The following is a 15,963-nucleotide window of genomic DNA, read 5'->3' as shown; positions in this document are numbered from 1 at the left end:
TATGAAACAAATCATAGAACTAGCTGCAGTAGGATGAATCATGTTATAGTATTTCAAGGAGTCTGATTATGAACAACCAGAACTGAAATTATAGCTTTTTTAATAAGGCTAATAATAAAAAATTCACAGATGTTTATCCCATTACAATATGTGATTTTACTTTTATCTATACAAATAATTTTTACTCAAGTAAAATCATTAGGAATAGAGCTTTCTAATAATACCTGTTTTAAACACCTAAAACATTAAAAGCTATTCATAAAGTGAAAACTTAAAAAAATGTCATTAACTAACCTCTAAGACAGAAAATGCTTATAAAACAACAATAAAAGGGTGTATTAATTGGTAGTACAAAAATAAAACACTTTAAAGAACAGATTTTAGGACATCTCACATATAGTTTAGAACATACAAAAAAGACCGACTGAAAATAAAAACATCAGCTGCTATTACAGGGCTGAGTTCTGGAAGTTCTTTCTTATTAACAAACTTTTAAAAATATATTTCATGTCCAATAAAGAAATAGCATATGCATAAGTACAAGTAAAGGCCTCACCTGGTGATAGGTCAGAACCAGTTGTAGCTGCACTCTTGGAAAGGGTATCATAACAAGCCAGACACACTCGGAGAGGTTTGTCTGATTGGGACGGAATTAGAAACTTCTTATTTGAGCAGGGTCCACACACAACAGCTCCACATTTACGACAGTGATGCTGTAACATTAACAATATGTGCAGTTGCATGACATGGCAATGATGTTACACATTTGTTTGTAGTTTAAAAAACATTATGTTAAAAGTACTACCGTGTTTACTCGCTTATAAGACGGGGATTTTTCCTCGAGATTTCGGGCTCAAATTGGGGGCCCGTCTTATAGGCGAGGTCTACAGACATAGAAAATAAATTTAGTTCACTCAGAACTGTGCAGATATTTCAGACAGTGAAAATAGGGAAGTGAGCTATCTTGTTATTATTAGATCTGTGATTGTGGAGAACACAGAAGAATGTGACCTCTACGATGATGGATTGTCCGAGGAGCAGTTTTATGAACTGTTTGGAAATAGCGACAACGAATAATTTGAAGGCTTTTGAATTTCATAACTTGCATACTGATTTGCTGTGTTCTATTAAAGTGCAGTTTGCGTAAACTCTTTTAATACTTTGAAGAAATGTGGTTTAAAAGTTAGCATAAACGTACTTTGATACTGAATTATGTTGTGATAAGTTTTGTGCGTTAGATTGTTCTTTGTTATGTGTTTTAAATATGAATATTTATCATACAGTAAATAAAATAGTTGATGAAATTCCATTAAACGCTTGAACACCGAGTTTGGATTTATTCATTTATTTTCACTTTTCTATCTCTTCTATTTTTCTCCTTCTAATCTGAAATCGAAATATCGTATACGAAACCCAAAATTAGGTTTCTATTAATTTCCATTTTTTTCACTTTTCTCTCGTTACCTGCTTTCCTTCCTTCGTCTTATAAACAAGTCTAAACAGAATATCGACAATCTCTCAGGTGAAGTTGGGACCCGTCTTATAAGCGAATCGTCTTATAAACGAATAAAAACGGTAGTTTGATTCTAAGTGCACACACACACACACACACAGATTATCTGTAACTGAGAAATAATAAAATATTGTATCAAATCTTTGTCCATACTGCATGTTAAACAATTTCATAATAATTATATAAATATTTAAAAAGATCAAAAGGAAAAAAAAGACTAATATTACCATTAAAAAATTCCATATTTCTCGCATTTTTCAGCTTATCACTTAATTAAAAAAAACCTTCGATAAACACTATTACATTTGATTGAGTGTTTAAAATTTTCTGTCTCCCTCAGAAGAAAACCCAAATAATCTTATACACACTGCTGTTGCACAAAAGCACAATCATGATTTAACAGGATAATTTCGTTTGTGATTAAATACAACTAGAACAGCATTAAAATACAAGAAACTGGAATTTTTTAAGTAAAGCATGACAGTGCTTCATTTAAAAGTATCGCATTATGTTCACAAGATACTATTTTTATAAAATATATTCACAATATCTCATCTAATTAAGTGATTGGGTTTTTCAATTAAAAGTCAAAACTTCATTAAAGAAGTGGTAATGTGCCCTATTTTGTCTTTGTTGTCCCCTTTTGAGATAAAAATTCAAAAACAGTTTCCAGTTAACAAAAAAATAATTGCAGTAACTAAGCCTGTCAACTTTGGGTTATGCAAGCGAAGAATCTGCAAAAAATAAGTGGAAATATGCTCTATATTAAGGACCATCCCCACCCCTTCTCAAGCAAATTTCCTTAAACAAAGTAGCCTACATACCTTACTGAATAGTTTCCAGTCACCATCCTAAACATTATGGTAATCAAGCCAGCCAATCATGCATGATGGAATACATAAAACTTAAAAGAAAGAAAGAGAGAGACAGAGAAGGAAGAATGTACCCTATTTCAGAGGCTTTTCTAACCCACTTGTAAAGCAAATACCCTAAACAAAATGTTCTATGTTTGTTATGAAACATCTTCCAGTTACTACACAAAACATTACAACAAGTCATGCAACCAACACAAATACACACGACAGATCACCTTTATAGTAAGGTAACATTTAAAACTAATAAAACACGGTATCACTAATGATAATTAGACAACATAACTTCAAACAGGAATCATTTAAGTATTTTTACAGTACACATTTCACTGAACTTTAAACAGAGGCAAGATAAATTACATACTTTCATTACATAATTACAGAAATTGAAAAACAAAAATATAACTTCTGCATATAACTAAGAAACATCACAAAAAATAAATTCACAATTAGCCATTCTGATAATAAAAAGACCACACAGTGCACAGACTGGTCTTGAAAAATTGTACTAATTTGTCATATCTACTGTAGTTGGGTTTTTATATTATCATTTTAACACTGAGCATTAAGTTTAATGTGTAGACAGAATATTTAGAACACAGTCTCATCTGCAATTATCCAATTACATTTTTAGATACATTGTAATATTTAAAGAGAAAATTATATGGTCACAGTAGACCACACTAATAAACTACAAATCATAACAGATATACAATTTACTGGTTTATTGGCAGAAATATTTGAACTTAACACTTATGAAGCTAATTATTCAGTTTCCATTTAGTAACCATTAAGAGTCTGTCTGGCAAAATTGTATTTATTTGGTTGTTGTACACAAAAGAAACACAACACAAATGTCCTGGAATTCAAGAGGTGAATGTATAGTGCACGTGCAATCTTGATGAATATTGTGAAGTTCCACCGTGTACATGACAGCACAAAAACATGCAGAACCAAAACTGGCAACAAACTATTAAAAAATCAAATAGTTATGACTAGTGGACCCAATGTATGTGCTATAATTTATTACATCTTTTAAAACTATGACTCCCTATATAGTAGAATGCATACAAAACACAACTGTAATGAAATTAGCTACATCTATTAATTAAAAATTACAATATTTTTCTTCATACATACAAACATAAGAGTATTTTTTGTTATGCATACTGCAATACGTTCACAAATGAAAAGCAAAAACACTGAATTTAATGCACAAGTGCAAGGATTATGTAACTTGTAATGTGGAGTTGCAATATTTCCATCATCACTAAACTGTTCAGATATAATAATTATGGCTTTACTAACATTTAAAATTTATAGTGTTTAATAGAACTATTTACCTTCCACTTAGAAATACCTTGCAGTGAATGGGGGAACAACATTTTTGTGATGTGTATTCTAACTACAAGACAAAACTTCTGCCGTATATCAGTAAATCAATTTGCATTTTTCTGCCAGGCCAACAAAAAAACACAAGTGGAACCTTGCTAAATCCATTCAGTACCTGTTATAGGAAGCTATTTTTTGACAAATATGATAAACAGTTGAAGATAAAGCAAACTATAATAGTTACAGACTTACCCTTCTATTAATCATGCTGAACTGCGACTTCCTACAGTGCATACATGTTGTTGCATCGGCGTCTGGAACCCACACAGCTGCATGTTCAGTAGACTGCTTCTTTCCAGCTATTTTAGAAAAAAGTGTTTATAGGTTAGATAGAGATGTCAGTCATGAAAGCAGAAGTATTTCATATTGTTAACCAAAATACAATAATTCATATTTATAAGCTCCAAAGATTATCCAAACACAGGATTTGTATGTGCTCCAATCTTTTTGTGTGCAGACTTATAACGTTTTATTATTTTACATTTCTTTAAAATTAAATCAAATTAGTTATGTAGCAAGACCTGCACCTAATACCTCAACTTGAACAGTATAAGGTAAGTATTTCATTTTCTTACCAACTGTTCAAAACAAATAAACTGTAAACTTGTCAGTCCTGCCAAAAAAGTAATTATCTATATACTATTTTGCTAGTTCAACAAACGTCTCTGCCAGTGAACGTCAGTGATTAACTCATTGCTGCTTATAAATATTGTCACGATGCGAGTCACCTTGACAGATAACGTTTCATGTATTAGTGTTTTGTTATATGCATTGCAAAATATTCATAAACCAAATTTGCTTTTCATGTGACCTTTCATACATAATTAAAAACAAAACATAAACCTTGTACTTGATATAACTAAAAGTTCCTCAGCTATTCCAAAACTATTGGTGAACACAATTACAATATATTTTTATATAATGTGATATAAAACTACCTTTTGCTTGTTAGAATAATTCACATTTAAGCTATTACAATTTCATAACAACAAAAACTTAGAATGGAAAATCACGAATTATCAAAACTTATGTTTGACACTTGTGATAACTTACTGTTCCACTAAATTCTTGACACAAAACAAAAATAAAACGAATCTGGTTGAGGGGCATTTTATATTTATCAATATGACACATTTATTCTATATTTATGGGTAAAAACAACATTCTCATGTAGTCAGAAATGGATGTGCTATAAAAATACCACTGGTTTCTCAAACACATTTTCTATACTATATGTGCAATAAATTGCTAATTAGTTTATAATTGTGTCGGCTAAAGGGTTCCTGATAACATAAATGACAAAAATAAACAATATCAGCATTTGAACTAATTCAACTATTTGAAAGTACTACTTTTCTCTATGTTAGAAATAAAATAAGCAATTAGAAACAATTTTGTTTGGTCAAACAAAAACAAAATTATACCTAATATGTGTAATAACTGAACCATACTGCAGTAGAAATAAAACAAGTCAGTAAACTGAGAGTTAAAAAAGACACAAGAGAAGTAGATTTTGTTATGTTATTGTATCACATCAGGGTTCCCGTTCACCTGAAATGTCAGGTTTGAAGTAATGATGTTGATTTAAAAACAGAAGCACCTATTATTAGTAGTAATACAAGTAGAATTATCTGCTCTCCAGGTGGGTGTAACTACTAGTTGCTTCAGAAGACTATTGGTTCTATGGCCTTTTCTGGAATTGTCTGACAGTTCTACAACAATATACTCACATTTGACACTGAACCACTTTCACCAACCCCGAGTAAAAGGATTTCATCGAAATTTGAGTTTAAAAATGAGCTACCATCACATCATTACACGACAGAGTAAATTTTAATGAAGTATTTCTTTGTACACACAGTTATCAACAAAATCACATTGCTTTTCTGTTACAAAACTCATGAGATTTTCACTGAAGAAAAACAATTTTTTTCCATAGTTTGTTTTACATTTGAAATTAACTTCTTTTTTAATTTTGTTGGTTAAATCTGAAACATATTTTTATGGAAATTTCAATTGTTTTATTTACTGCTTAACGATAAAAATACAATATTATTCAGATTCTGTTAAATAATAAATTAAGTCCACTGCTTAACTGCAGTTTTATGTTTTATACCCAGCAAGCAACATATTAAACATAATATGTTTAAGTCAGAGACAACTATTTCCTCACACAATTGTGCCCCTTTCTTTCCCTTGTATATAAACATACTTGTACACCTGAGAATGATCAATATATTGTACCTGTTCTAAAAACAAATCTCACTTACTGTAGAAGCTGTAAATTGAAATAAAATGTAATAAGATAAATAATAATTTTAATATAAAGTACAAGAATCTCAAAAAAGTTTAAAACACTTCTAGAAAAATGTGTATTTAAATAAAACTTACTTTTTTTCAATAAATCTTCCAGGCACTTAGTAATATGAGCCATCCATTCAGACTTTTCAGTGGCTGTGGCAGCATAAACAGCAAATGATTTGGTTGGTGTTCTGATGAACCAGCCATTTTTTAGTGCTTTGAGTGAGAGAGAAAGAAAACAAACATGAAACTTAAGTGATCAAGTAAGGCATAATACTAACATCATGGCCACAAAAATGATACAAAATATAATGAAGTTTTAATGAAGCAAATACCATGCAGCAAAGACCACAGTGTGTGTGTTGGGAGAGGACTATGTGAACCTACATTACCAACTGTCACTCTAAAACTGAATCTGAAGTAGTGGTTCACAATTTATACCGAATATTAACACTTTAATGTTCATGGAATCTTTTTTTTTCCATTACAATAATTGGCATGAATATACAGGTGAAGGTGATAAGGGGTTAAAGTATATACTGAAGGAATCAGTCCTTGATGTTTCAGTACCAAACATCAGTTAAAACCATGACTAAGTATGCACAGTACTACTACTAATAATAAAAAGACTATATCACATGTTTGAACCAAAAATTCTTATATATGAATCAATCATAAATACATCAAACAAAATTAAAACTAATTTAAAATAAGACTATAAGAATTACAATAAATACCCAGGAATTCAAACAAGAAATACAACAATTTTCAAGCTCGTGGTTTTATTAAACAATAATTTTAAGTCTTTTTAATTACAACAACTATACCTTTCTGATGATTTTATTGACTAATGTAACGTTTCAAAAAGTCTAGTACCAAACAATTATTGTTTGTTTTGTTTTTTTCAAAACATCTTAGGAACTAAAATGGCTGAAAGCCATTGTACACGTCAAGAACTTTGAAAGAGTCTAACTGAACACTCTTTCATACCTGAACAATTTTTTGTTAAATTATGTTCTCAGAGGAAGAAAAAACAAAACAAAATTGTAAACCAAGAAACAGAACTCTATGCAGCATTCTTCTTTGGAAATGAAAAAGTACAAAGTTTACAAAAAATAGTTTGAGATCCCTATTAAAAAAAAAAAGCAGACATTTTAGAACATTGATCTAAACTTAGAAATCATAAAAAAAGGAATAAAACAATCTTTATCTGAAGAGAAAAAAATTTAGAATTATTATTTACATTTCAATATGTGATACTGTACACATGATAACCACAAACTTTGTTGTCCCAGAGTACTGTACTAATTCTTTTTGATTTCAATACTTATTGTAAGTGAATATATAGCACATGTGAACAGTACATAAACATAGGCCACAGACTAACATAGGACTAACAAGTTTAGTTTGTTTTGAATTTTGCACAAAGCTACACGAGGGCAACCTGTGCTAGCCATCCCTAATTTAGCAGTTTAAGACTAGAGGGAAGGCAACTAGTCATCACCACCCATTGCCAACTGTTGGGCAACTCTTTTACCAACAAATAGTGGGATTGACTGTCACATTATAATGCCCCCATGGCTGAAAGGGCGAGCATGTTTGGTGTGATGGGGACTTGAACACGGGACCCTCAGATTACAAGTCAAATGCCTTTATCCACCTGGCCATGCTGGGACCAAAAAATATTTTAATAAGGGTAAATACTGAACACTATAGACGTGAATCTTGAAACTGAATTCACTTCTAAAATATTTATTTTAGGTCTATTTTATTCATTCTAAGAAATAACCTATTGTATTCTCAATGGCATAAAAAGCAATCATTTAAGGAGGAGTATTAGTACATAACGGAGCCTTGGTAAGTAGAGGAAACTGCCTACTTTTCTTGTGAGAAAAAAAGTTTCTTACATTGAAATGAACAGTAGTTGTATATTACCTTAAAAATTATAACACATTAGTATGATACAAAACTAAGATTCTCCTGAAGGATAAAAATTTACAAAACATGGACTACAATGACATTTTTTCTTAATTATTTATTGCATTCTACAATATTCTTTAAACTGGACATTTATTTGTGTGGAAACTGATCTATAATGTAAAATATCTTAGTAAAGATTACTTTAACAACAACAAAAAACAAACAATCACAAAATATCGTATGTGGCATTATAGAATTAATTTTTACAAAACCTCCATCTTCTGCTGATCTAAGCATCTCTAAGTGTATATTAGAATACCATTAGAGTCGGATTGATACTCTGAAGACATAAAAATATTCTGACTGATTAGTCGAAATCCTGATATCAAGCACTCTCTGAAGTATACATACACATTTCTTGACACTTTAAAAAACTCCACCATTTGGAAATTTAACACACTTTTTTATAACAACAATTTTAAATAAACGTAATTTTGAATAGTCAAAATTGATAATAACAATCACTTAGACATTTAACTTTCAACTAGTCAAGTCCTTAAGTTTTTCTTATTTCTTTTGCCAGTTCTAAAATAACAAAATAGACAACTTAAACATATAGGTTACTCAGTTCCACAGTGCACTACTAGGAGTTCTTATTCTTTCTAAGGATTAATGTTTCATTAAAAATACTAATATTTATGGACACTTGGAGATAATAACCTAGATAGTAAGGCCTATCATCCATCTACAGTCTTTTTATTATTTTTTTTTGTAAGATTTGTTTTTAAATAATTTTGATTTCATAATTTTTAAGACGGAAAACCAATCTAAAATCATAAAAAAATGTGAAAAATGTCAGTTTTATCAGTAAAAACAAATGAACAAAAAACTGTGTTTGAAGGATTTCCATGAAGCAAGAAAACGTGCAAACTCCATGTTTATGGATATCAAAATGAGCTTAAATATTTTAACTTGACAAACAAAGTTCTGGTAAGCTAACAAAGCAACTTAAGAGCCAAGTTAAGTAATGCATGTCTCAACACATGTTAAAAATTTCTTTTATGTGTGTAACTATGAAAACATCTAGTGTCAATAACGTAAAAATTAAACTGAGTGGTAGTGGTATGCAAATAGAGCTTCATCACGTTACGTTCCAAAAATACTAACACCTTTGTTTAGGACTAAGAATTCTAAGTAAGCTTTTTCTGGAAGTTATAGACTTTGAAAATATGAAATATCCACTAAGTTAAAGGCACAATTATAGTTTTCATTTGGGCACTTTTCCAACTGAGACTTTTAACTCTACATAACTTCACCTAAAGAACCTAGAGAGGTATCTTAGAGCTTGTAATAATCCAGAGTGAAATTGTTACATTTCATTAGATCAGTTTTTGAACTAAAACAGGACATAATTTACCACAAAAATGGCCTCTCTTATTCACAAAACAAACTGTGGTAGAGATTTCCTACTGATATGAAGTTTCAAGTATATTTCCTGTTTCAATGAGTTTGGTTACAATGACTCACTTCCTTTATTAATCATTAAGAAAACAAACATATGTGTGTGTAGGAATTTTATATATATATATATATTTATATAACCATAATTTTTTAAGTAAAAAAAAAAGTAGCTTGAAACCTAGGATATTTTCTTTAAAAGCATCATATTTCGTTTCAGTTTAATGTGTTTTGTTTTGGCTTAAAAAGTTATGGTTGTAATTAATCAGAGGTTGGGACTTGCTGTCTTTAATGCTTGTTTGTTTGTTTTTCAATTTTGCACAAAGCTACACAAAGGCTAGCTGTCCCGAACTTTGCAATGTAAGAGTAGAGGGAAGGCAGCTAGTCATCACCACCCACTGTCAACTCTAGGGCTACTCTTTTACCAATTAATAGTAAGATTGACTGTAACATTATAATGCCTCCATGGCTGAAAGGGCAAGCATGTTTGGTGTGATATGGATTCAAGTTTCTAACACAGTCCTACCTCGTGATTTTGTTTACTTAACTTTATTTAAATATATATATTTTATACTCATAAACTATTCAAGCCATAAACCAAAACACGTTAACAAAATGTTTTTTAAATACGTTGCACAATTTTTTTTAAATGGGATCCTAGGATGCAAGCTACAACATGTGATTATAAAATGTATCCTAGGTTTTGGAAGTGACTGAAGTAGGACCTACACACTGTAGGAGGGATACACCATCTATCAGTCTGCTTGTCTTACATAATAATTTTTCTTTTTTTAAATTAGAAGAGAAAGATGTGGGTTCTCAAGCCCACATCTATATCACCCATCACTGTCTGCAGACAGCTGTGAGAAGGTGACTGCTCTCCCAACTTGGAATAAGAAAAAGATAAACATAAAAAAAATGAAAACAAATAAAAAATGAAAGGAGTGTCAAGTTCATGACCTTATTTTTAACTAAAATTTTTTTAGTAATTTTTGATAGAATTTCTTTGATTTTATTTTCTTTGTATTTAGTGCAGAATAATTTTACCCACATTTTTATTAAATCTATAAGCTATTAATTTTCATATCAGTGTATCAACATTATTAATAAAATATTGTAATTTACTACAAAGTTTACCATATCTGAATAACTGCAAAGTTACAATGTTTATAGTAAATGGGTATGGCACATTACAATGTAAGGGTAAACCATAAATTTGAAAATCAGTATCTCTTCTTTTATCAAAAATATTTATATTAATATCCTTTTTTATCAATTACTTTAACTTCTAAATCTAAATAATGTACATCTGTATTAGAAATTGAAGTATTTTCAATTTCTAGTTCTTTTGGATAAATGTTATTAATAACATTATATATTTCAGAATTATTTATGTTGATTAGATTATCAATACACAAGTTAAAGTAAATATATCTGGATTTGCTTAGTTTTCATAAAATATATTTTCATAGTAACGTAAATATAAATTTGCTACACAAGTTGAATAGTTAGCTCCCATTGGAACTCCTATCACTTATTTAAAAACTTGTTTATTGAAAAATATATAATTATTATAAATACAGAAACTTAATATATCTTTTGTTTTTAGAGCTAAATTTTCTTTTTTTTCAGTTCTTTAAAAGGATAACAGTATTGTTCTATTAATGAATTTAAAACAAAGATTACATCTTTTAATGGTATTGTGATATATAATGTTGTAAAATATAATGTTTGAATACTATTTATCTGCTAACACATTAAATATATTATTTATGTTTTTCTTGTCTCACATGATCCTACAGTATTTCTTGTGCTATAATATTCTAACCTCCAAACATTCATACACATACTAAATATCTTTGCTAAGATTCCTCTAAGGTACACTAGTAAACAGTGATTATTTGTTAATTTACAACAAAAATGTCTTACACGATTTTCCACAAATTCCATAAGTAAACATGTTGTTTTGAAAGCAACGAAACAAATTTAAGCATTACAATGTGTAAATCACGAACTGGAACTAACAACAAATGAAACAAGTATGGCCCTGTATGCCATCCCTCCCCGTAAAAAAATGAATGTACAATACATAAAACTGTCTGTTCTCCAAAATTTGACCTCTGTATGGAAAAATACACATTCTCATCAAAATTACAGTTACATACCACTTACCAACTTTATATCTGCAAAGCATAATGTAATGCTAAGAAAACAAGTCTTTCTATCAACCCAGAAGCAACAGAACAGAAACAACAGTGTGTATCCTTTTTACCCATAAACAATTTGCAGTATGAAAATGTGATATAATGTTGGTTTGCTCTTTCATCACTGTTTTATAGTCATATGGTTATTTATCTTGTGTAATAACTACAATTCTGCTTACCTAGCTAATTACAACTGATTTCAAATGACGAACATGAAATGTCTGCTTATTGGACACATGAAACATCTTTGGTGTTAAGCAAACATTATTCCATGTAAAAGTAATAAAAAAAAACTATTTTACTTGTAACACAAAAAAGTGAGTCTGAGAACTGAAGCACCTGCCAGGTTCAATAACGACTTGAACTCCTTTGAAATTAAGTTACTGTATTTTTAAAGGCAAAATAACCAGAAATTGAAGTAGCCTTCCCAACAGTATCCAAAAGTTATTATATGCTTGGATGAGACAACATTCATTCTTTTCTTACCAAGTAGACACAAATGTGTGGAAACAACCTCAAGAAGTGCTCACTTTTAGCTGTGAAATTTCATTATAGGATGAGTCACAATTTGTTGATATGGATTTGGTTCCATTATTCCAACGAAAGACACAGAGAACAGGTTTACTTTATTATTCATTTATTTCACTGAAAAGGATGTCTTTCCAAAATGACAAAGCATCTATTAACACTAAAACCTAACTCCAGTCATATAACTTGGGTAGACCAACAGTCAAATCTTAGTCCTATCAAACCATTATAAAATATTTGATGACCATCTTCTTGCTTCAACAACAGCTATTTGCATAATCAATGGTTTGACAGATAGTAAAAAAATTTGACCTGAAAAAGTATTTCTTAGTAATAATAAACAGACCACAGTGGGTATCATGATAAACTTGACAGCTCTAACAAGCCCTCGCAAAATTCATTTTGTAGGGGCTTTTCAGCATCAGTGTGCAACTGATTGTCAAATGTGAAGAACTGAATTTGAAACATACAACTCAGAATTCAATAATAACAGCCTCTCTCCTCTAATTTCATGTAATATGAAAAGTAAATGAAACAAACACATAATTAAATTCTACAAAATTCCATTTAAGCAAAGATTTATAAGGGTATTTAAATGATTAATTTGTCACGTGCTAAAGAAACAGCCCATCTTCCAGTTTGGGATAAAATGTGACAATATTCTGCGAGTGACTTGGGAATAAAAAAACTTTAGCTCAAACTTTCACAAGTCACAAATATTCACACAAAAATAACGGTCGTATGTGCTGCCCCAAAACACACTGTCAGCAAACAATTACTCATTGTATACTGAAAAAACATCCTAAATAATTATCACTTGTACACACATAAAAATTCATTAACTCAAATATTCAGACTAACAGAAAACTGTCTAAACTCCTTTCAATTTTATTATTCAGCATATGAAAAGCACTCATGAAGACAACTTATTTTTGAAATTTAGATAGACCTATAAGGTAAAATGTTTTTATTTACCTTTCAAAAGGAGAGACCTAAATCTAAAAAATGCAATACTTTATAAACCTCTATATTAATTTTAACCCCATCATGACTGGCATGCACCTGTCATCTATTGAATCCACATGTTTATGAACTTTCAAAGTTTTCATATAAAATATAATTCTAACACTATTTCTATAATTTTTACTCAAACATATTAGCCACTGATTTTTTTTTGCATTGTATAACATTTATTGAATGTAATTTCCCAAAGAAAACGGAACTTTGTTTTTAACTTGATAATGTGCAGATCTAAATCTTGCAAGTGACATATTTACTGACTCTTAGTAATATAATAAATTGTGTCTTGTTTTAAATTAATATTTTTCTCTGTCACTTGTTTCATCATTACATGTGTTTTTCTTTTGCTGTTCTGTTACAACATCACTGCATGTTGTTTGAACAATTACTAATGAAGTTTAGCTTTTACAAGAGAAAAAAACAACTAAAACCAGTGAAAATCAGATATTCTTTTATGATGCAAGGTTTACAACATATTAGGAATTTGTTTTTATTTTTAAAGCTTTTTTACATTCTTATAATTCCTCAAAAAATTTCTACATTAACTTATATTTGTTTAAAAGTTACAGATATACACTTCTTCCAGAAGATGTCAAGCCAGTTTAGTTAGGTTTATTGAGTACAGAAAGCAACAGTAAACTATCTAGATGAAACAAAACATTTTTTTACTGAATATTTACATAGTTAAGTTTATTACATTCAAACAACATACATATGTTAAATAACCTTTCATTTATTTAAACTATATTTGATATTATTACTTTGTAAAAACATAATGCTATATACACGATTACATATTTGTAGGACATTTCTTCAGAAATTAGTACTGTATCAAAAGAGCATTATCAATTTCAAATACTGTATCAGATATAAACTGAACTTATAAAACAACATAACTGACAAAAGTCATGATAAAATACTTGACAAAGCTAATGGCAATACCAATTTTGAAAGGTAAAATCCAATGCCCATAAAATACACCTACAGAAATGGAAAATTTATATCACCAGTAATAAACAAAATATCAGTTATATAGCTCACCTCCATCATCAGCAAGATTTTCAAGCTTTACTTCTTCCAGTGGAATAATGTGTTGCTTATTATACTAAAATAAAATAAATTTCTTAATCAGCTCAAAACAAACAATTCCATTTCACTTAAAAAATACTGCAAACAAATTCACATCTATTCATATATGCCAACTTAAATTTTATACCTTAAAGTAATGGCTATTTTTTGGTATCTGTATAATTCATGGTATGTCCCAGTTGCAATTTATTTACTATGTTACCAAACTTTTTTATACAGATTCACAGCAGAATGCACATTTATCTTTGTGTGCCTGTCCACACATTCAGTGAATTTCCCTTCAATCTTGTTGAGTCATTACACATCTGAAAGGTGTTCACATCTTTCTGGTATGGCAGTGTAACAGATTTTGTCAGGCCAATTAATTCTAGTAATTAATTCCAATTATCAAAACTGGCTGTCATAACAAAAACACAAGGGCAGCAATGTTGTACCTCAGTTCAGTACCAAAATATACTAAAACTTGAAAAGAAAAATTAAGCTATACACATTTGAAAACAACATACTGTCCCCACTGTCCCTGACTGACCAATTATGATTCATCTGAGACAAAACTGATTCTCATTTGAAAATCTTTCAGATGAGGGTACGAAACTGAAATCTACACATTTTAATTTATCCATTAAAACCAAGCCTAAATATAAAATACATCTGAGATTGTTAAAGTAAATTGCCAAACTTACAGCAATTATTTGCAATAATTAACATTTGTTTTAGACTAAATCTCACAATTTAATGAAAATAGTTGAGATAAAAGTTAACATGAAGATAAAAGCTTAGTGTTCCTCCACACTGCTACGAACCTACATTTTAAATTGCAATCTTAACTTACAGAGGCAAAATATGTTGAGCATTTTTTTCGTGGAAAGCAACGAACAAGACTGACATATTTTGTTTTAATTATCTTCCTTACTAATTAATGTAAAATATATATAAAACTACATTTTTTAATTATTTCTCTTTCATAATTATTAATTTTCCTGTGAATCTTATCTTTCTTATGGAAGTACCTCTTGACTGGAGATTTTGCTTTTGGTGAATCTAAAAGATACAACACTGTGTGTGTGTGCGCGTGCATGTATTATAATGAGAAAAGATATTAAAAATTACAACTCAGGTCACTTACCTTTTTCTTGTTGATGACTATGTTACCATACACCAAAATGTCATTGAAGAGAAAGAACTGTCGTGGTTTAGGTTTTTTACGGCACATCTTTGTCAGCACTCCCTCTCCAACCAACACACGACCGGACACTGCAAGCGGCTATGGACAACAACATTAAGATTTTTCATCTTAAATTTTTTTTCTCTAAAAAATAAATGAAAACTTTAATAACCCACCCCATTATAGGTTAGTGAATAGATCAAGTTAACTCAGCCATGTATACAAGTGCACAGCAAGTCAATCTAAATGGTTAACCCCTTAGTCCTTGCTAATAAAGTCACTTTTTAATAGCTCAAACTACTTCACTGTATTTACATACATTATTTTGATTTCTAGCATGCAGATATAAACTCAGCTTTTCTGGACAGAACTATTTTTGCATCTTCTATAAAACCAAAGGTTAGATGGCACATAAACAAATACATATCAACCGAATTATACAATTTTATCTTGAAATATGAATTTGTGTACTGTAAAAAACACAACAGTTTATTAATTTCA

At 29.9% G+C, this 15,963-nt stretch overlaps 1 protein-coding gene across 3 annotated transcripts in view; it reads right to left on the bottom strand.

Annotated features, from left to right (window-relative positions):
* The window catches only part of LOC143229465 (pleckstrin homology domain-containing family F member 2-like), a 34,144-nt gene that overhangs the window by 6,698 nt on the left and 11,483 nt on the right, over positions 1-15,963 (bottom strand). For all 3 annotated transcript variants that reach the window (XM_076461829.1, XM_076461835.1, XM_076461823.1), the window contains 5 exons: positions 15,424-15,561; positions 14,250-14,313; positions 6,169-6,294; positions 3,970-4,076; positions 557-713 (listed from right to left, as the gene is read on the bottom strand). In XM_076461829.1, coding sequence (XP_076317944.1) covers positions 557-713; positions 3,970-4,076; positions 6,169-6,294; positions 14,250-14,313; positions 15,424-15,561 — 592 coding nt within the window. The remainder of the gene's footprint in view (positions 1-556; positions 714-3,969; positions 4,077-6,168; positions 6,295-14,249; positions 14,314-15,423; positions 15,562-15,963) is intronic.

Source organism: Tachypleus tridentatus, chromosome 1 (genome assembly GCF_004210375.1).
Source record: "Tachypleus tridentatus isolate NWPU-2018 chromosome 1, ASM421037v1, whole genome shotgun sequence".
NCBI classification, from domain to species: domain Eukaryota; kingdom Metazoa; phylum Arthropoda; class Merostomata; order Xiphosura; family Limulidae; genus Tachypleus; species Tachypleus tridentatus.
Note: the sequence above shows the minus strand (reverse complement) of the source record. Positions and strands in the feature narration are given on the sequence as shown.